This window comes from Lagenorhynchus albirostris, chromosome 3, assembly GCF_949774975.1.
Source record: "Lagenorhynchus albirostris chromosome 3, mLagAlb1.1, whole genome shotgun sequence".
NCBI classification, from domain to species: Eukaryota; Metazoa; Chordata; class Mammalia; order Artiodactyla; family Delphinidae; genus Lagenorhynchus; species Lagenorhynchus albirostris.
In genome coordinates, this window is record NC_083097.1 from 162,353,253 (window position 1) to 162,375,392 (window position 22,140).

The 22,140-nt window shown below is 53.5% G+C and overlaps 2 protein-coding genes across 5 annotated transcripts; both read left to right on the forward strand.

Moving 5' to 3' along the window:
• Positions 1–1,373: 1,373 nt before the first annotated feature.
• YJU2B (YJU2 splicing factor homolog B) lies at positions 1,374–14,822 on the forward strand. 4 transcript variants are annotated; one of them, XM_060144986.1, is made up of 12 exons: positions 1,374–1,422; positions 2,152–2,192; positions 3,993–4,079; positions 4,170–4,394; positions 5,792–5,845; positions 7,300–7,382; positions 9,110–9,165; positions 10,834–10,894; positions 11,375–11,517; positions 11,613–11,785; positions 13,875–14,013; positions 14,124–14,822. In XM_060144986.1, exons 4-12 carry the CDS (start codon positions 4,392–4,394, stop codon positions 14,603–14,605), a joined length of 1,194 nt encoding a protein of 397 aa, XP_060000969.1. In that variant the 5' UTR covers positions 1,374–1,422; positions 2,152–2,192; positions 3,993–4,079; positions 4,170–4,391; the 3' UTR covers positions 14,606–14,822. The 4 variants fall into 4 exon arrangements, with proteins under 4 accessions (XP_060000969.1, XP_060000970.1, XP_060000971.1 ...); XM_060144987.1 differs by having other exon boundaries at positions 4,174–4,394; XM_060144988.1 differs by lacking the exon at positions 9,110–9,165.
• Positions 14,823–15,362: 540 nt separating this feature from the next.
• On the forward strand, positions 15,363–22,130 carry MRI1 (methylthioribose-1-phosphate isomerase 1). Its single transcript, XM_060144989.1, has 6 exons — positions 15,363–16,053; positions 16,129–16,367; positions 17,204–17,379; positions 18,651–18,827; positions 18,908–19,132; positions 20,848–22,130. Exons 1-6 carry the CDS (start codon positions 15,784–15,786, stop codon positions 20,991–20,993), a joined length of 1,233 nt encoding a protein of 410 aa, XP_060000972.1. The 5' UTR covers positions 15,363–15,783; the 3' UTR covers positions 20,994–22,130.
• The last annotated feature ends 10 nt before the right edge of the window (positions 22,131–22,140 follow it).

The window sequence follows — 22,140 nt, forward strand, 5'->3', positions numbered from 1 at the left end:
TGTTCCTCAGGATCTGTGAGCATTCCTCTGCCCTGCCCGCCCCCCCTTCCTCTGCCTGGCTTCTCTTTATCCAGCTCCGGTGTCACCCATCACAGGGGTCTTGCTCACCCTCACTTGTGCCCGCTCCCAAACACCCGACCCTCGTTAAAGATTCCTCCTGGTTCCCACAGCCCTTATGTTTAATGCATACAACCCAAAGCAGTATAGCTCAGAGGTTAAAGAAACAAGGTTTAGTGTCAGCAGATGTAAGACAAATCCTCCACCTTTCACTAGCTGTGTGACCTTGGGCCAATTGCTTAATCTCTCTGGGCCTGTCTCTTCATTTGTAAAATGAAAATGATAGAGTATCCATCTCCTGGAATCAGCATTCCGAGGTGATTCATGTGAATAGTGAGCACTGGTGAATGATGTCTGTGGAGTAGTGAGCACTCCATAGGCAGCACTATGATTACACGAGATCTGACTTATGAGAGCTTTAGAACAGGGCCTGGCACCAAATAGTATAGTAATAGTAGCAATCGTAGCAGTACCAGTGTCATCATTTTTCACACTGTCTTCGATAAATTTCCAGTTGACATGCCAGCCTCATCAGTGAGAAAAGGGTGTGTCCTTTGCTCCATAATCCCCACGGCCTGACATATAGCAGGCACCTAGTAAACAGCTGTTGAGCGAACAAACAAACAAACAGATTTTGCTAAACTCTACAAGGCACAAAAGTACATTCAAAAGCCATTGCCCTGTGCAGAAGGCAAAATCAAGCTGATCTGAAGGTTCTAAGACAAGGGCTGACCCACTTCTGTAAACGGCCAGACAGTACATTTTCAGGTTCCATGAGCCATAGGCGCTCTGTGACAACCATTCAATTCTGCCACTGTAGTGGGAAAGCAGCTACAGACAGGTAAATGAGTGGGCGCAGATGGATTCCAATAAAATTTTATACACGGACACTAAAATTTGAACTTCATTTGATTTTCACAAGTCATAAAATGTTATTCTTTTGATTCCCCCCCCAACCATTTAAAAATTTAAAAACATTTGTTAACTCGCTAGCCATTCAAACACAAGGGGCTGGTTTGATTTGGCCCAGGAGCTGGAGTTCGTTTCCACCGCTTCAGCTGGCGAAATCCCGCTCTCTGCAGAGCATCATCAGAAAGGCGGTCCTCGGATTGGGTCAGGCAAAGTGGGCGGGGCCGAGGGAGGGGCATTGTGTAGTGCGCGCAGTTGGGAAGGGCAGGCCCGGATTGGTCCACTCCGGCGGCTGTGAGCGAGCGGCGTGTTCGACATTCAGCCAGTCAGCGCTGCGCTGCCGCCTCGCCCCGCCTCGCGCAGGCGTCCCTGTCACGCGGGGAGTGCGCCACGCCCCCTTACGCGCCCAGCAGGGACTTCCGGGACGGGCGCGGAGTGACGTCAGGAGGAGGGCAGGTAAGTGCAGGCGGGCAGAGGGGCGGCTAGGCCCGGTACGGCTGGGGGTCCGTCCACTGCTTCACCCGGCCTCGGAGCCGCCCTATGGGGTCGAACGCGCCGGGGGCCGCGGGGCTCTGGGAACGTGGGCCCGATGCTCGGAGCTGCCCGCCCCCCAGCCGCGACCCCCGACACAAAACCCCGGGCCCTAGCTGCGACCCCAGACCTGACCCTAGCCCATATTATACCTCTTCAGGTTTTCCTCATCTGGAAAATGGGACAGTAAGCCCGTATTTCTTTGGGTCTTGGTGAAGATTTTTTTAAATGATGCTTGTAAAACGGTTTGGCATGAGAAATAATCAGAACTACAAACGTTTAACTCAGCATCAGGCGCTCTTCCAGATACTTTAACTCACTGAGTCTTGACAGCAACCTCATCAGGTTGATACTTGTATAAACCCCATATTACAAATAAGATAACAGGCTCAGAGAGAGAAGCAGTTTGCCCAAAGTCAAGCCGCTAGCAAGCAAAGCAGAGTCGGGATCCAAGCCCAAGCATTATGCCCTGAGCCAGTGGGGTTTATCATTATTCTCAACACCAAGGACCAGAGATTTCTATACATCCACCCTGTAGCCCCACCAGTACCACTCACTGGGGTGATAAAACCACGGTAAGACCCCCAACTCCTGTAAGTGGAGTACTTACTCTGTGCAAGCATTACCCATGTTTGTATGTTATTTCATTTACAGCAACTCCAGAAAGTCCTCTTGCCGTCATCCACTCTTTACAGGTGAGGAAATATAAGCTCAGGGAGGCTCAGACATTGGCCAAGGTTACCCAGCTAGTGAGGAATGGAGCAGGGATTCCAGCCCAGGGAACTGTGCCCCCAAAGCTTGGGTGGGCACTTAGCTATTTTGTTGGCAAAAGCATTTTTACTTTGGAAGTGACTTTAAGAAAATCTGGTCCAGGGGCACACTTTACAGGTGGAGGATCCGAGGTGGAGAGGAGTTTGGGGGGATGGTGGAACACTTTATATCTGGGGCTTTGCACCCTGGCTCTGCCTTCCTATCAGCTTCTGACCCCTGGCAAGTTACTTAAGCTCCCACATCCTCATTCGTCAACTGGAGATAATACTAACATAGTATAGAGTAAATGGGGCAATGATGTTGGACTCTGTGCAGCAGGTAGGACACAGTAACTATTAGAGAGCGCGCAGCTAAGTTTGCAGAAACAGAGACATCCTGACTCGAGCACAAGGAGCCAGCAAACTACACTCACAGGCCAAAAGCAGACCACTGCGTGATTTTGTACAGCCCACCAGCAAAGAAAGGATTTAACTTCTTAAATTGTTGGGAAGAAATCAAAAGGAGAATAATATTTTGTGACATGTGGCAATCATGTGAAATTGAAATTTCAGGGTCCACAAATAAAGTTTTGTTGGAATGCAGCCACACCCGTTCATTTACATATTGTCTATGGCTGCTTTCTAGCAGTGACAGCAGAGTTGAGCCAAGTTGAGCTGTTGGGACAGAAATTCTGGCCCTCAATCGAGAAAATCTGCCAGTCCCCATTCTGGACTACGCTTTAGTCCCTCATAGTGTCTCTCTTTTTTTTTTATTTTTTTTTAATTGAAATACAGTTGATTTAAAATGTTGTGTTAGGGCTTCCCTGGTGGCGCAGTGGTTGAGAGTCCGCCTGCCGATGCAGGGGACACGGGTTCGTGCCCCGGTCCGGGAAGATCCCACATGCTGTGGAGCGGCTGGGCCCGTGTGCCATGGCCACTGAGCCTGCGCATCCAGAGCCTGTGCTCCGCAACGGGAGAGGCCACAGCAGTGAGAGGCCCGTGTACCACACACACACACAAAAAAAAAAACATAAAATGTTGTGTTAATTACTGCTGTTCAGCAAAGTGATTCAGTTAAACATATATATATATGTTCTTTTTTTAATATTCTTTTCCATTATGGTTTATCTTAGACTATTGAATATAGTTCTCTGTGCTATACAGTAGGACCTTGTTGTTTATCCATTCTATATGTAATAGTTTGCATCTGCTAACCCCAAATTCCCAGTGTCTCTGTGTCACCCACACTGAGTCTTATGGAACCTCAGTCAGTTATCAGAGGTTGATGAAGTCAGCATTTATCAGGAGCTGTCCTGGGTGCCGGAGACGTAGCACAGTGGCACCTGGCGGAGGAGACAGGCTGTAAACAAGTAAACAGACACAGGGTGATGTGGTGGAAGCTCCAGGGAAGAAGTGACTTTAGATCAGGTGATCAGATGAGGCCTCTGACAGAGGTGATGTTTGAGCTGAGACCTGTGACAACACTTGTGGGTGTTATCCTGTGTATTGTAGGTGTTTAGCAGCATTCAAGGCAGTTGGCCTGCACCTGCTTAGCTTTCGAAGGCAGCCAGGAAGCCAGTGTGACTGAAACAGTGAGGGAGAGGGAGAGGGGTAAAAGGTGGGCTCGGAGAGGCAGGCAGGGGCCCCATAGGCCATGGGGAGGGGTTTGACTTGATTCTCAAAGCGATGGGAATCACTGGAGGGGTTTAAGCAGGAAAGTGATAGTTCAGATTTATATTTTCACAGATCCTTCTAGCCCTTACGAGGAGAACAGACCGTGAGAGTCAAGGGCAGAGCCAGGAGCCTAGGGAGGCGGTGACTGTACTCGTCCAGGTGAGCGATGATGGGGGCCATGGAGGGATGAGAAGTGTCAGCTGGGAAATATATGTTGGATGGAGAGTGGACAGGACACTCCCTTTCCAGACAGACAAACGCTGCTCCTTGGATGCCTCCTACACCTGCGGACAGGATCATCTGAGCCGCCACCACCACCACGCACAGCCCACCGCATCTTCACAGAGAAGCCGCGACTGTCTGCCAGGCTGTCCAGGAGGCTGGCACTGGGCAGTGAGTCGGCAAAGCAGTGTCTCGTCGTCTTTTCAGATTGGCTGAGTGGCGGCTGAGGACCAGTAGGCAGCTTCCAAGATGGTGAGTAGACAGGCTGTGCTCATTGGGTTTCTCTTCTGATCTTTAGGTGAAGGGAAGGGGTCCCCTGAATAGCCCTTTCCCTCCCCTAAAAGTCTCCTTCCCCACCCCTGACCCCAGGCTCTCAGGTATTTTCAAGCTCTGGATCATGGTCTTCGGGTGCAGTGGTTTTCAAACTTTGCTGTATACTAAAATCACCCAGGGAGATTTTTTCTTTTTTTTCCTGTTTTTTTTTTCTTAATGAGGTGGAATTCACATAACATAAAACTAACATTTTAAAACGTATGATTCAGTGGCATTTAGTACATTCACAATATTTTGCAATGACCACCTCTGTCTAGTTCCAGAACATTTCCGTCACCCCAAAAGGAAACCCTATACCCAATAGCAGTCACTCCCGTTCCCCCACCCCAGCCCCTGGCAACCACCAGTCTGCTTCCTGCCTCTGTAGATTTGTCCGTTCTGGACATTTCATATCAATGGAATCATGTACCATGTGTCCCTTTGTATCCAGCTTCTTTCACTTAGCATGATTTTTTTGGGGTTTACCCACGTTACAGCATATATCAGAGCTTCCTTCCTTTTTATGGCTGAATAATATCCCATGATATGGATGGACCACGTTTTGTTTATCCTTTCATCCACTGATGGACACTTGGGTTGTTTCCACCATTTGGCTATTGTGAATGGACCTGTATGTACAGGGACGTGTATACACACGTGTTTTCCGGGGTTGCTTTGGAAAAGCCCTGTGTCCAGGCACCATGCCCTAGAGCAGGTCCTCTGTCAGGAGAACCTCTGGGCGTGGGTCCCAGGCATCAGTATTTTAGAAACTCCTCGGGTAGTTGTAACATGCAGCCAAGTTTGAGACCCACTGCTTCAGTGGATCGTTAAGTCAATAAGTCAATTCAGCAGTTGGCTGTCAGCATTTAAAAGAGAGATTCACAGCTGGGTGAGCATTCTTTCCTGAAACCTGTGCTTGTGTATTTGGGGTTAAATATGTCTTACCTTAAGTCACGGTCCCAAAATAACTGTGAAAGCCATTGCTCTAGGAGAGCCTAACCCTTGGCGGAATTTTCCACAGCGACAACAGTGGGTTTTGTTTGTTTGTTTGTTTTTCTCTGGCTGAGCCGCTCAGCTTGCCGGATCTTAGTTCCCTGACCGGGGATTGAACCCAGGCCACGGCAGTAAAAGCGCTGAGTCCTAACCAGTGGACCGCCGGGGAATTCCCAACGGTGGGGCTTTCTCCCCCAAGTCACCAGTCCTCGATGGGACACGGAGCCCTGGGCCATCCTCCAGGATATCCCTGTCTTCCTTGTCCAGGTCTTGCCCCTCAAGGCTGCACAAGTAGGTCTCCTGTAGGACCCTCTCTGACTCAACGTCTCTCTTCTGCTTTCCAGGGTGAAAGGAAAGGCGTAAACAAGTACTACCCTCCGGATTTCAACCCTACAAAGGTAAGGGGCAGGCTTCCTTCTCCGTGTCCACGATAGCATAGCGACCCCGCCGGGTAGGGGCCCCACGCTCTTCATCCCCTCCTGGAGTCAGAACCACAGCTGCAGAAGCCCGGGCGGCCCCCAAGGTCTCCCTGCCTTGCGCTTGTCACCTGAGTCTTGGGGCAGCCTTCCCTCCCAGGTGGTCAGTGTGACCCTGGTCAATGACCCATGTAAACACCAGCATGCCCAGTGTCAGGTGTGGTGTGTTTCCAGTGGAGTCCAGGATGAGGTCCCACACACGGCCTCTGGGTCAGATCCCCTCACCCTCCCAGCTCCAGCTCGTCTGGCCTCCTCATTGTTCCCTCTGCCTGGAACCTCTCCCTCCCTCTGACCCCAAGACTCCTTTCCTTCCTTTAGGTCTCTCCTCACAGAGGGCCCCCTGACCACCCTCTCATTCTCTATTGCATGACCTAGTGCTTTATTTCTCTCCGTAGCCTTCTTAACTCCTCGATGCGTCACCCATTTATTTGCATATTATCCATCTCCCCCTCTATTTATTTATTTTATTTCTTTATTTTTGGCTGCATTGGGTTTCCGTTGCTGCACGCGGGCTTTCTCTAGTTGCAGCGAGCGGGAGGTACTCTTTGTTGCAGCGTGTGGGCCTCTCTTTGCGGTGGCTTCTCTTGTTGCGGAGCATGGACTCTAGGCGTGTGGGCCTCAGTAGTTGTGGCTCGCAGGCTCTAGAGCGCAGGCTCAGTAGTTGTGGCGCACGGGCATAGTTGCTCTGCGGCATGTGGGATCTTCCCAGACCAGGGCCTGAACCCGTGTGCCCCGCATTGGCAGGTGGATTCCTAACCACTGCGCCCCCAGGGAAGCCCCCCATCTCCCCCTCTAGAACGTCCGCGCCTCAAGGGCAGGGATGTTCATCTGTCTCATTTGCATCTGTGTCCCCACACTGTGGGCGCTCAGTAAGGGGCTAGTAAATGAATCAGCATGTCCCAGCTATGTGGTCCCCTGCACATGACTCGGTCTTTCTACACCAGAGTCTCCCCATAGGTCCAAAGGGGAAACAAAACAACGTGACCTCCCAGAAACGTTGAGGGATTAAAGTGAGATGACACACTTAAAGTACCCAGCAGAGGTTTGCTGGTCTTGTCATCTCACCTGATCCCACAACACCTGGAGGTAATTATGATCCTCGTCCCCAGTTTACTCATAGGGCTGTGGAAGGCAAAAGGTGAGGTCACTGCCCAGGGTCACACAGCTCTTTTAGCTCCTAAATGGGAGAGGTAAGATGCAGACTCCTGTTTTCCTGATTCCAAGCCCACTTGCTTCACCAAAGCCTAAGTGCCTCCCATTTTGCTGTTAACACTCCCAGCAGGACATAAGAATGAGGCCTCTCGCGGCCTGAGAGAGAGGGCCTGAGCTCCCCCAGCTCAGCAGTGCTAATCTGCTCCCTCTTCCTTTCCACACAGCATGGCTCACTCAACAGATACCATAACAGCCACCCTCTTCGGGAGCGGGCTCGGAAGCTGTCCCAGGGCATCCTCATCATCAGGTAAGGCCCTGGCATCACCTGAGGACCCCTGCCCTTTGTGCCACCTGGTGTCAACCTCAAGGAGCGTTCAGCACTCCCTGATTTTGCCCAGTGCTGCAGGGTCTTAATTCCATAAAGCAGAAAGTTGCTGTATCAGTCAGCCATTGCTGCGTAACAAAACGATAAGCACATGTTAAGCACTCGTGTTGTTCACGAGTCTGCAGCTCAGCTGGATGCCTCTGCTGCCCTTGGCTGGTCTTGGCTGACCTGGGCTGGGCTGTCTCACATGTTTGAGGGGTTGCCTGGCTGGGGACTGGCTGGTCCAGCATGGCTTTGGTTGGTATGACTGGGCTGTGTTCCAAGTCTCATCCTCCAGCCGGCTAATCTGGGCTTGTTCACACAGCAGCAGCCGGGTTCCAAAAGAGAGCCAGCAGAGGCATGCAAGGCTTCTTGAGGCAGAGACCCTGAGCTGGTACCCTGTCACTTCTGTCTCATTGATTCCCCAAAGCAAGGCATGATGCAGGGAGGGGGTGGGCAACACACTCCACCTCTTGACAGGAATGGCTGCAGAGTGATCTTGCAAAGGGCACGGACATGGGGAGGATAAAGAATCACAGCCATTGCTGCAGTCAAGCCAGCACGATGGCTATTCCGGGGTTCTCCTCGTATTTCTGGCCAGCACCCTGTGGGTCAGCCGTGGCCGGAAGCAGAAGCCAGCTTGTGTCGCCCCAGAAGGAGCCCGTCTCTGCCTCCTTCTCTGCCTCATGAACTCTGCCCTCAGCCTCTGGGGTCCGCCCTGGGCCTGAGCAGAGCATCCAGTGACAAAACCGTCAGAGGCAGGAACATCTGTGGAAAAGTAGTCAAGATGCAAATCTCAGCAGTGGCCCCAAGAGTCACAGAGCTGAAGGTCACCTCCAACTCCCGCCATGCCTCCACACTCCAGAGCCAGCCACCCACCCTGCCTTCTGTTTGCCAAGCCCTCATCTCATCTGTACAGTGTCTTAAATTCACCTCATTATTCATTACTTAATAGTTCTGTTTTAAAAGAGAAGCTCCATTACTGCTGTTAATGGAAATTTACCAGAATTGCACGTTGCAAACAGAACTGGATAAAAGAAACCCAGGGACTTCCCTGGTGGCGCAGTGGTTAAGAATCCACCTGCCAATGCAGGGGACCCGGGTTCAAGCCCTGGTCCGGGAAGATCCCACATGCCGCAGAGCAGCTAAGCCCGTGAGCCATAACTACTGAGCCTGTGCTCTAGAGCCTGTGCTTGGCAACGAGAGGAGCCACCGCAGTGAGAAGCCCGCGCACCACAATGAAGAGTGGCCCCCACTCGCCGCAACTAGAGAAAGCCCACGCGCAGCAACGAAGACCCAATGCAGCTAAAAGTAAATAAATAAATGTATTAAAAACAAAAAAATCCGGTGTCACTACAACAGCTTAGCTAAACTGGAATCAAACACCAGTGCTCCCTGAAGCCCGCTTCCTCCTCTGCTTGGAAACTTGTGTAGCTGACGTGGTGGGATATGGAAGACAGGGCAGCACCCAGCAGAGACGCTCGCCCAGACTGGGTCAGCTGGCCAGAGAGCCACGTGATGGGCCTGGCCTGGTTGCAGGAATGACCACCGTTCTTTACCCTCCCACTTGCACGCCCTTTGCAATGTGACTGCAGCCAGAGTCGCTGACCTGGAGATCCTGGGAGAGCCCACGTGGACGGGGACAAATGAGCTGTTCTCTGTTTGTGTAGATTTGAGATGCCGTATAACATCTGGTGTGACGGCTGCAAGAACCACATCGGCATGGGTGAGCTTCCGCCCGCTCCCCTGCTCCCCACCCTGACCCCCACCATTCAGCCCCACGGCCAGCGAGCCCCTTAACTGCTGGGCACCGTGAGAGACCGTCTCCGTGGGGGTCCCGATCGGGAGTCGAGTAGGGGACAGTGGGCTCAAGTGCCTGGTGGGCTGTGGGTGCCTCATGGCAGAGCGGTTAGGAGGCTCTGGGTTCAAATCCCATCTCTGCCACTTTCTAGCTGGTGACCCTTGGCAGGCAACTGAGCCACCATGCGCCTCGATTTACCCATCTGTGAAATTCAGGTGGTATGAGTGCCCGCCTGTGTGGCATATAAAGTGCTTAGTGCAAGGAATTCCCTGGCGGTCCAGTGGTTAGGACTCTGCACTTTCCACTGCAGGGGGCGTGGGTTCGATCCCTGGTTGGGGAACTAAGATCCCAGAAGCCGCACAGCGTCGCCAAAAATAAATAAAAAATAAAGTGCTTAGTGCACAGCATGTGGCATGTGCGAGGGCTCGTAAACTCAACCTGCTGCTGCCACTACCCTTACTGTTACCGTGAGCATTCAGACCCCGATCGTGCCCACAGGTGCGCAGATGGATGGACAGACATGGGTCCGCGGCCCTGCTCAGCAGCCCTGAGGCCTGCGGCAGGTGACTCGACCCTCCTGGCTTCCATTCCCTCCACTATAGTACAGGGATACTCCGCCCTTCCCAGGGCGCCTGGCCCAGGGCAGCAGCTCGCTCTGTGAACAGGAGCCGGCAGCTCTCGGCAGGAGGGTCTAGTGCAAGAAAGAGGGGCTAGGCCACCCCACTGCTGAAGTGGGATGACTCCCCCCAACACATCCCCCTGATCAGACCCAGCAAGGGGCATCTGCCCCAAAGGCCTCCAGGCGTTCAGGTGACAAAGAGCAGGGCGCAGCCTGACACCGCACATGGGTCAACCTCAGGGCCGTGAACAGAAGCAGCCCCCCAGAAAAGGAACAGCCGGCCAGGCCGCACCACCAACCCCCCCAAGCTCTGTTTTTCTAGTTTAAGCTTTTTTCACTCAGTAAGCAAGATAAGAGTCAAGAATATACCATCTAATTAGTGAAAAAGGAACAAAACACCTGGATTCTCTAGAAAAATAATAAAAGCCAACCTTTTTTTTGGCCGCACCCCACGGTTTGTGGGATTTTAGTTCCCCGACCAGGGATTGAACCTGGGCCCCGGCAGTGAAAGCACGGAGTCCTAACCACTGGACCGACAGGGAGGGAATTCCCAAAAGCCAACCCTTCTTGCATGCTTGCTGAGCACCTGGCCCAGTGTTAAGCGATCCGTGTGTATTAATAGCCTCTGCAGTTCTCACACCAGCCCTGTGCGGTAGGCGTCATAGGCATCCCTATCCAATCGATGGGGAACCTGAGGCCAGACGGCCAGGGCAGCTGGCCTAAGGTCGCACAGCCGGTGGGGTGGCACCAGGGTTTGAACCCAGGCCCTCTGGCTCCATCCAGCCCACCCTCCTCTGTGGCCTGAGCACCCATCCCGCAGCCTAGACATGGCTCTTTTGTGCTTGAATTTCAGTGTCCTCCAGAGGTGTCTCCCCTGCAGGGGAGTAAAATACCACCCCCATCTGCTCCCCACCCCAGGAAAAGACGCTGAGGGTGGCCTGAGCCCTAGCCTCATTCTCTCCCTCTCCTCCTAGGTGTTCGTTACAATGCAGAAAAGAAGAAGGTTGGCAATTACTACACGACCCCGATCTACAGGTAGAGGCAGCCTGGTGGGCCGCAGGGTGAGGGGGCTACAAAGGAGTCTGAGTCAGAGGGAGGTTTCTACCCTCTGCCTGATGATTATTCCCTGGGGGTCTCCTGGAAACCATCATGGTCTGTCAGTCAGGGCACATCCTGCCTAGAACCCTTCATGGTTCCCACCTTCTTCAGAGTAAAAGCCTGAGTCCTCCCCGTGGCCCACAAGGCCCCGCAGGCTCTGCTCCGTCCCCTCAGGAGGGTTTGTTGAATGAATGAACGAACAAACAAATGAATGGATGGATGAACAAGTGAACAAACTCCAGACAGAAGGTCAGTGCCGGGGTGAAGGAACCATATCTGTCTCACCCACGGCTGTCCCCCGGACATGGAGCCCAGCATGTAGCAGGTGCTCCGTGAACACTAGTTGATGACGCGCACGGATGGAAGGAAGCGGGCCACAGTGCCCTGACTCTAACCCATCACCCTCCGCCCTGCCAGGTTCCGAATGAAATGCCACCTCTGCGTCAACTACATCGAGATGCAGACAGACCCCGCCAACTGCGACTATGTGATCGTGAGCGGCGCCCAGCGCAAGGAGGAGCGCTGGGACATGGCAGACAACGAGCAGGTGCTGACGACAGGTGAGCGCCCAGCGTGGGCTCCGAGCCCACTGCCAGCCCTGAGCCCAGCCCCGAGCCAGGGCCCTGAAGGCCCAGCCCCGCTCTCTCTCTCGCAGAGCACGAGAAGAAGCAGAAGCTGGAGACAGATGCCATGTTCCGACTGGAGCACGGTGAGGCCGACCGGAGCACGCTCAAGAAGGCCCTCCCCACCCTGAGCCACATCCAGGAGGCCCAGAGCGCCTGGAAGGACGACTTCGCCCTCAACAGCATGCTGCGGAAAAGGTTCCGGGTGAGCAGGGCTCCGGCCCGGGGTCAGGACCCCGGGCAGGCGGGGGTGGCCTGGCATCACCAGCAGTGCAGCAAGGAGAACAAAAAGCAGGCTGAGACCCGGGTCCAGCCCACTCCCTACCACATCCTAGCTATAGGCAGGTCATTTCACCCGCGGTTTCCCCATTCGCCACCACATCCCCACATCACAGCACCCACGGGAGGCATCTAGCCCAGCAGCTACTATTAAGCATGTGGCCCCTTCCCCTGGGGACTCTGGCCCTCACAGCAGACTCTCAAAGGGAAGAAATCCTCAAGCTGGGGCCCAAGTGAGTCCCGACACTCCCCCGTGGCCGGGGCAGGCAGAGGCCCACGAGGGCACTGATCAGCTCCTAACATATTTCATGGGCCCACTCAGCTGTCCTGAAACAAAATCCATAGTTTGACAACCCACCCCCACGTAATTTCCAAAATCATCCCTAGAGTCAAATCCCTAGAGATAAAAAAGGAAATTACCTATAAAATGTATAATGCCTATCTCAACATGTAAATGCTTGGGCCAGACACCTGTACCTGCTTGTAGAGCCACTGAGGGCGCAGGTGCAAACGCAGACTCCCGACCCCAGGGGCACAGGGTCGTAGCTGGAGGACACCCTAGGGCGTTGCTGTCAGTGACACAATGGCTACTACAATTGTGCCAAAAATACTCAGTGGAGCTAAGTCACAGGGAGTGGGGGTTGGGGTCAGAGGAGTATAATAGAAATGGGTTTTTTACCCTCGCGGGCATCCGACAGGGCAGTGGAACGTCCTTTGGGAACATGAGAACTTTTGCCTCTTGCCTCGCTTTGTGGGGCAGCTTACACCCCTGGAGCCTGCAAACACATCACCTTTTCTGATCATCCTGTGGTTGTTATTATTAGGAGTAAAATTGTGGGTTTTCTTGCTAATTATTTGTTACTGAAAGTGTATCTCTCTGGCCAGGCCTCTGCCCAGAGCTGGTGTCCCCTGCCTTGTGGGCATCCCCGAATGGGGTCTAAGGACCCTCAAACGTAACATCCCAAGGAGCCCCATCAGTCCCTAACCTGCCCTGCCTGCATCCTCCCCTTCTCAGTAATGGAAGCATCTCTGTCCTTCCGGACACTCAGCCCGTAAAGCCCAGAGTCAGCCTTGGGTCCTCTTGTTATAACCACCACTCCCCTCTCCCCATCTGTCAGCAAATTCTGGCAGGCTCTGACCACTTCCACAGCTTCCGTCATCTCCTGCCTGGACCAGCACAGTCCCTCCACCCTGGTCCCCAGGGGCTCATGCCCTGTGTCCCACAGGCTGTTCCCCTCACAGCCACCAGGGGGCGCCAGTGAGCGCCTGAGTGGGATTACATCCCTGCTATGCTCAAAACCCTCCGTGGCTCCCAATGGCCAGAGTCCTCCCCTTGGCCCACCAGGCCCAAATGATCTGCCCCTTCCCCTCCTTACCCCCATCTCCACCTTTCCCTTGCTCATTCTGCTCTAGCCACATTGGCCGCCTCACTGGCAAGCACACTTCTGCCTCAGGGCCTTTGCACAGGCTGTTCCCTCCACCTTGGAACACTTTTCCACCAGATACCCACATGGCTCCCTCACTCAGACACCTTTTCTCAAACATGATTTTCTCAGGATACTGTCCCTAACTCTCCCCTCTACCATGCACACCACATTTAAAGTTGAACCCGCTGCCTATTTCCTACCCTCTTCCCAGCATTCTTTCTCTCCTCACCACTTTGTCTTGCTCACCCACTAGAATGTCAGCTCCACCAGGGCAAAAGATTTTGTCTGCTCACTGCTGTGTCCCTAGTGTCTAGAACAAGGCCTGGCACCAGAAAGACATTCTGTAAATATCTGTGGAAAGAATGAATGAGTGAAGAACCCAGTGGTACACATACTAATGATTGTGTCTCCCGCTGTTGAACAAATTGTGTGTCCCGAGCACTGTGTGAGGCCTTTTCCCCGCATAAGCTTGAAGAGAAGGAAACTGAGACCCTGAACACTGGAGGGATTCTCCCCTCCAGCTCAGAGGGCAAAGAGGCACGGCTTTGACACCCACCATCCCTCCCCAACCCCTTCTCCCCAACACAGGAAAAGAAAAAAGCCATGCAGGAGGAGGAAGAGAGGGACCAGGCCCTGCAGGCCAAGGCAAGCCTGGACATCCCGCTGGTGCCGGAGACAGAGGATGACCGCAGGCTGGCCGCCCTGCTCAAGTTCCACACCCTAGACTGTGCGTGGGGGCCAGGGGGCGAGGGGGGCGGGGTGGGGGGAGATGGGGGGCTGCTCGGGCAGAGGGCGGCTCTGGACCTCCTCCTCCCCCCTCCCTCTCCCCATCCCCAGCATATGAGGACAAGCAGAAACTCAAGCGGACAGAGATCATCAGCCGCTCCTGGTTCCCCTCCAGCCCGGGACCTGGCGCCAGCAGCAGCAAAGCCAGCAGTGTCCTGAAGAAGCTGTCCCAGAACCGCAGATCTGCTCCCACGGGCTCCCCCATCACCGTGGGGCACCTGGGCATTGTGCGGCGGCGGTCCCGGGAGGTCCCAGAGAGCCCTCAGCACACAGCTGAGACCCCCAAGTCTGGGGAGCCACGGGTGCCAGAGGGGACCGCCCAGGACAGGCCCACATCCCCCAGAGACTGTCCTCAGGAGACAGCCAAGACGTGCAAGAACAGTAGGCCACCGGGGCAGGAGGAGAGCTGTCAGGACAGGCCCCAGCCCCTGCCAGGCTCCTCCCAGGAGGCAGCCAACCCCCAGGACACACCCCAGCCCTGCAGCCTCAGCTCCTCCCTCGTGGCTGACTACTCCGGTTCGGAGAGTGAGTGATTCTGGGGGCCAGATTCACTCAGGAGGCCAAGACCCACCGAGGAGGCCCCTCACAGGCTGCAGCCCCTTAACCCGCCAGCCCTTGGAGAGCTCAGTGACCACCCTCCCCAGACCTCACCTCCTCACAGTAATGGAGTTGTTATTTATTTGGTCCTGGAGAGAGTGTCTGTGCCTTGTGGGACCCCCGACCTCCCAGCATTAAAACCCTGCTTCTTTGCCTCTGCCTCAGGTTACTAGATGGGCCCAGGAGCTATGCCTGCACCCCTCCCCCCGCAACCCAACTAAGCTTGCCCAGCATCTCATCAGCCAATGCTGATGCTGTGACCACAGCCTGGGTCCCCGCCCAGCTTGATGAGAGTTGAAAGGTAGTAGCCCAGGCTGGCCTGTAATCGGTGCCAACTTCCTGGAGGAGGTGGCACAGGCTGGGTATGAAGGATGAAAATGGGACTGGACAGCAGGGGTGCTCAGGATCCAGGCCGGATGCAGAAGGGGATGGAGCACACAGGTGTGGGCTGTTCATTATCCCCCACCCATGGGGACACCCTGGAAGGGTCATGAAAGAGTCCCCAGCGTGTTGCTTCCTTCGAAGGAAACTAGTAAACTGAGCAAAAAAACAGCTGAGCATCCACCAGGTGACTCATGGCCCAGCACCTCCCCCTAAATCCTGGAGAAGGATCATTTCACAAATATTAACGGAGCACTTGCAGTGCACCAGACGCTATCCTAGCCACTGGAGATGCAGTGGTGAACAAACCAGACATACGGACCTCTCGGGGCTGAGGTTCTGGCTGAATTCTGCTGAACTTGTAATGTGCCCTGTCCGGAGGTAGTGGTGGCCCCCAGCCCGCAGGCCTTTACTCCCCGCGGGGATGGGAAGGTCTCAAGGCAGCAGTAAGAGTCTGTTGGATCTCAGAACCCCCTTCTGGTGCCTTGCTCTACGTGAGGCCACAGGCAGCACTGGCTCTGGCTGAAGAAGTCAGGCACCTGAGGGTACCCACCTGGCACTTAGGAGTCTTGCTATAGCCAGACGCCAAACACAGGGCTTGGCATGCAATAGTTGCCCTATAAATAGTGGCACCATTTTGGTTCCGAGGGTGCGGCTAACTGCCCAGGTTTGGCGGAGAAGGTGAAGTAGGACCCGGCGCCTGGTTGGCGGGTCCCAGGAGCCAGCGAAGTTGATGTGCGCACGCTCCTCCTTCCGGGAGAGGTCCCACCCCTGGGGCCCTGGCCTCGCCTCCTGCGCCCTTTCCGGCCCCGCCTCTGGTGCGCGCGGCCAGCTGAGCCCCGGGAAAGGCGGTGATCGCGGCTGCAACAGTATGACTTTGGAGGCGATCCGCTACTCGCGGGGCTCACTACAGATCCTCGACCAGCTGCTGCTGCCCCAGCAGAGCCGCTATGAGGCGGTGGGCTCGGTGCAACAGGCCTGGGAGGCCATCCGCGCTATGAAGGTGGGGTCGCTCGGTGGGACCGGGGTGGGGAGCTTCCCATGCCTGCAGTCCCTGACGCCCCCATTTCCCCACCAGGTGCGCGGCGCCCCAGCCATTGCGCTCGTGGGCTGCCTCAGCCTCGCCGTGGAGCTGCAGGCGGGCGCCGGGGGACCCGGACTTGCCGCGCTCGTGGCCTTCGTGCGCGACGCTCTGAGCTTCCTTGTCACCGCCCGGCCCACCGCCGTCAACATGGCCCGCGCCGCCCGAGACCTGGCCGACCTCGCAGCCCAGGAAGCGGAGCGGGAGGGCGCCACGGAGGAGGCGGTCCGAGAGAGGTAGAGGGGCCTTGTGCCAAGCGCTGCTTTAACCGGCGACTATTCATTCTTTTTTTTTTTGCACAACGACCCATGTTACAGATGGGGAAACTGAGGCAAAGTGCTCTTAGTCCAGTGCCACACAGGCAGGGCTGGGACTCACCACCGGGCAGCCTGGCCCCGAGATCCTTGAACTCAATGCCCTGACTTTGACCTCCCTGAACGTCCCCAGCCCTATCTGCCCTTGGAGGCCCTTTTAAGTGCCACCTCATTTACCTAGTTTTTGCTTTTGAAGAATTTTGTTTCTAGCCCTCGTCCTCTCCCTGCTCTCTTCCCACTCTCTCCCTCCCCATCTGCTGCACAGATACTCTCCATGTTCCTTAACCCCCACCAGGGTCCCTTCTGCCTCAGGGCCTTTGCACACACCATTTCTGCAAGCCAGGTATCCATCTACTTAATCTCCTCTCCTTCAAATTTCAGGTTTGTGCCTTGCCCACCCCCCATATAATACAGCTCATTCCTGTCCTCTGTCTCCTGACTCCGCTGCCTTTTCCTTCACTTTATTGTCTGTTCATCATCTGCTTCCCCCACCTCAGTGTCAGCTCCAGAGGAGCAGAGATTTTTGTCTTGTTCACTGCTGTGTCCCCCAGCCCCTGACGCACAGGAGGTGCTTAGTAAATGTGTCTCAAGAGCAAATGGAGTTACAGTTAGGTGGCTGTGGCAGAAGGGTCCAGACCCACAGCTGTGAGAGGCTTTCAGCAGGAGAGCTCCAGGAGAGCGGTGTTGGGCAGGGAGGAGGGGCTGGTGTGGGCCCTGAAGCCTTGTGACTTGTGCTCAGAGTCCCTTGTCGGCGCCAGAGTGATCCGCTGGACCGAGGACATGCTGGCAAAAGACCTCCGGGACAATCGGAGCATCGGGGACCTGGGAGCCCGCCACCTCCTAGAGCGGGCAGCCCCCGAGGGCGGCAAGGTGATAGTGCTGACCCACTGCAACACCGGTGCACTGGCCACTGCTGGCTATGGTACAGCCCTAGGTGAGTGGGCATCCGCAGGGATAGGGGAGGGCCCTTTTTGGATGCAAGAGAAAGAAACCCAAACCACTTTATACACCCCCCAAAATGTGAATTGATTAGTTTTTGTACAGAAACACTCAGGGGGTTGGCTTCAGGCATGACTGGATCCAGAGGCCCAAATCATAGCATCAGGGTCCATCTGTCCGTATCCCTAAGATCTCCCCTCCTCCATGGTGGCATCACCCTCATGCTCCACTCGTCGGCCAGGGTTCAGATCACAAGGAAAAGAGCCTAGGGTCTCTATTCCGACAGTGTTAGAAAAGTCTCCTTGTATCTCGGAGGCTCTGATGGAGTCATCTGTCCATCTAGGATCAGTCACTCGATAGGCCTGGCCTGTGCCATGTGCCTAGAAAATGGGTGGGGGGAGTTCCCTGGCAGTCCAGTGGTTAGGTCTCAACACTTTCACTGCTGTGGCCCAGGTTCAGTCTCTGGATGGGGAAGTGAGATCCCACAAGCCGTGCAGTGCAGCCAAAAAAAAAATTAAATAGTTTTTAAATAAAAATAAAGTTAAATTAAAATTAAAAAAAAGAAAGTGGGTGGGATGTGGACTCCAAGAGGACTGAGGAGTAGGGTGTAGCCCCCTAAAGAAAGATTAGGGTAGCTGTGACCAGGACCAGGGGGACTGGGTCCTGGAGTTCAAGGCAGCGGATTCCACCTGATCCTAAATTCTCCAGGAGGTTTCCCTACCTGCCTAGGTGCCACCCTTGGGCCTGGGGACTGAGGCTCTGATGGCAAGACATTCATTCATTCACTCAACAAATATCTATGCTTAATAAATGCTTATCTCCTGTGTACCCCATCATTCATACATGCATCCATTCTTTCAGTCACTCAACATTTATTAAGCACCTACTGTGTGCCAAGCACAGTTCTAGGAGTTAGGGACCCAGCAGTGGAGAAAGTAGATCAAATCTCTGCCATCAGGAGCAGGAAAATAGGAGGAACAGACACAGGAACAGAACAAATACGTATGATACATTTGAAGGTGGTAAGTGCTAAAGAGAAAGAGTAGGGGTTGGCAGTGTGAGGGTTGCTCTGTGAGATGGAGGAATCCCGGAAGACCTCACGGAGAAGGCATTCTCTAAACACATTTGTACCAGGCAGAGAGAACAGCCACTGCAAGGGCCCGGGAGTGGGACTGCATGGTTTGGAGAACCATGCTGCTAACCAGTGGGCTGCCCTGCCCATCTGTCCCTTTGCATCTCATCCTCCTGGTGGGCTGGGCCCCACAGGTGTGATCCGCTCGCTGCACAGCTTGGGCCGTCTGGAGTGTGCCTTCTGCACGGAGACCCGGCCCTACAACCAGGGAGCCCGGCTGACGGCCTTTGAGTTCGTCTACGAGAAGATCCCCGCCACCCTCATCGCCGACAGCATGGCGGCAGCCGCCATGGCCCACTATGGAGTGTCAGGTCAGCAGGTGGGGGGTGCCAGTGGGCAGGGCTCCAGGCATCCAGGGCCCGGTGGTGACTCCCGGCATCTCATTCCCCAGCTGTGGTCGTGGGAGCCGACCGCGTGGTTGCCAATGGCGACACGGCCAACAAGGTGGGCACCTACCAGCTAGCCATCGCCGCCAAGCACCACGGCATCCCCTTCTATGTGGCTGCCCCCAGCTCGTCATGTGACCTCCACCTGAAGACGGGCCGGGAGATCATCATTGAGGAGCGTCCTGGCCAGGAGCTGACCCATGTCAGTGGGGTCAGGATTGCGGCACCCGGTAAGCCATCCGCTCAGAGGGGGGCACCATAGGCCTGGGCACCTCTGTTGAGGCACCCTGACCCCTTCACAGGCAGCAGGTGGTATTTGGGGTGTCATCAGCCTTCTGGGGCATAAGATGCTCCTTCAAGCCATATTTTAGAGCAGACACATCTTGGAAGTCAGATTCAAGGTCAGAAGATACAGCTAATGAGTTGGGAAGCCTTGAGCGCATTGCCTTGCTCTTCTCCACCTCTGTTTTCTCACCTGAATAAGAAATAAGAGTACCACCTGGCCGAGTGCTTATGAAGAGACAGATATCTCTCAGCCTCCCCACACTGCCTGGCTGTGTAGCCTGGTTGCCTAAAATTCATCCCTAAGAGCCCCATGAGCTGTTTTCATGACCTACCTCATATACCCGAGGCGGTTCAGTGTAATTAACCCACGTGAAGTGGAGAACAGTGCCTGGCCCTTAGTGCTCGTTAAATAGTAACAAGTATGATCAAAAACCTTTTATAAAAAGGACCAGTTAGGGATAGGGAATTTGGGACTGACGTGTACACACTGCTATATTTAAAATGGATAACCAACAAGGAGCTACTGTCTAGCACGGGGAACTGTATTCAATATCCTGTGATAAACCATAATGGAAAAGAATATAGATAGGTAGATAATAAAAATAGATACATTCATTCTGAAAAAAAATATATTTTCTCGTGATTTTTTTGGTGCCCCTACTTTCCTGGAGGCTTAATTATTTAGCACTGATCAAAACCCATAAGACCATGGAAAGCAGAGTTGACAACCCACCGTGTCCCTGCCCCCAAGAAAGCTGGGTAACACGGGCCAGGTGCAGTCTGGGGACCCCGATACTCTGTTCTGGCCACGGATCACAGGAATGCAGACCCCAGGAGAACAGGTCTTTCTTCTGATTTTTCCAAGAGAAGCCTTACGTTTGTTATATGTTTGAAAGCTCCCACACTTGGAAAGCTGGCAGCTAATTCAGTGGTCTTAAAAAACTGTGAACCAGAGAAAACAGTTTGCAGCCTCTTGTGTAAGAGATTGTTATTCATTCAGCAAATATTTTTGAGCACCTGGCCAGTGCCAGGTGACATGATAGGGCCAGGGCAACAGGAGTGAAAAAAAACATAAAAGTCCCTGCCCTCATAGAGCTGACATTCCAGTGGGGAGACAGCCAACAAACAAGATAAATAACAAAATTCCAGTGTATGTTAGAAGGGGGTAAAGGCTGAGGAGAAATAAATGAGGCACAGAAGGATATGGGAAGTGTCTGTGCAGGGGGTGGATTAGACAGGGTTATCAGAGAAGTTCTCACTGAGAAGGTGATATTTGAGAAAAAACCTGAAGGCAGTGAAACATCAAGTCATGTGCGTATCTGAGGGAAAGCATCCAGGCAGAGGGCACAGCCCATGCAAAGGCCCTGGGGTGGATTCTTGGAGTTTCCTAAAGAAATTCCTGGAGCAGGCACAAGTGGGTGGATGTATATAAGACTTTGAAGGCTTCTTCTTAGACAGTGACAATCCAGGAATGTAGGGGGTCTAAATTCATTACTGGTATCAAAACCCATGCCTTCATGCACTTTTGGGGTGAGGATCTCTAGATTCTCAAGGATTCCCCAATCCCAAAAACCACTGTGAGTGAGACAGGTGACAATAGCTTGAGAACTTTCAATGAGCCTAATACCTGCCTTTCTTGCCTCCACCCTCTCCCCTGAAGGAATTGGGGTTTGGAATCCTGCCTTTGATGTCACCCCCCACGACCTCATCACTGGTGGCATCATCACAGAGCTGGGTGTCTTTGCCCCTGAGGAGCTCCGGGAAGCCCTAGGTGCCACGGTCACCCTAGATGGACCCCAGAAGTAACCAACCTAGCTGTCCATATCCTGCCCCCATTATTTTTATAATAAACTTATTGAATGGCCTGCCCAAAAGCTGACCTTGTTCCCCCAACCACAATTCTTCCCAGAACAGAGAAAGCAGACAGGGCCTTTGCATGGCTCTTAAGATCCCAGCAGCTGAAGTCAAGCTGCCTGAGTTCATATCGCAGTTCTACCGCCTTTTCTTTTTCTTTTTCTTTTTTTAATTAATTTATTTATTTTTGGCTGTGTTGGGTCTTCGTTGCTGCGTATGGGCTTTCTCTAGTTGTGGCGAGCAGGGGCTACTCTTCGTTGCAGTGTGCGGGCTTCTCGCTGCAGTGGCTTCTCTTGTTGCAGAGCATGGGCTCTAGGCGCTTGGGCTTCAGTAGTTGTGGCACACGGGCTCAGTAGTTGTGGCTCGTGGGCTCTAGTGCGCTGGCTCAGTAGTTGTGGCGCACGGGCTTAGTTGCTCTGAGGCATGTGGGATCTTCCCAGACCAGGGCTCAAACCCGTGTCCCCTGCACGGGCAGGCAGATTATTAACCACTGCGCCGCCACGGAAGTCCTCCACCGCTTTTTCTGTTGTGTGATCTTGGCCAAATCACTTCACTTCTCCATGCTTTGTTTTCCTCATTTACAAAATGGAGACAATACTAGTACCTCCCTTTTTGGTTGCTCTCAGGGCTGGAATTAGGGTGACACCTCAGGTGCAAAATTTTAGAGGAGGCCCTGAGAAGCTCAGTAGTCAAGATAAAGAATAGCTTCATGCATTACTTTTGAAAAATCAAAATTAATGCAAAAACAATCCATGGTGAACAAAATATAAAGATATTAAATAGAACGAAACCCTGACCTTGCATATCCTGACCCTACTCCCTTCACTCCTGATACCAGCCCTCGTGCCAACAAAACTTTATTTACAACATCAAGTAGCCAGTCCACAGGCTGTATTTGGACGATTTTTCTTTGTATTAAAATATTATTTTTGAATGTTGAATATATCTTTATCTTGATAACTGAAGTTCGGGGCACCCCTTAAATTTTGCACCAGAGTGCCTCACTTGCCTGACCGTAAGTCCTAGACTTGAAGTTTATGTATAAACAGCACAAAACAGCATAAGTTTTATAAAGCAGATAAGCACCCAGTAAGTGTTA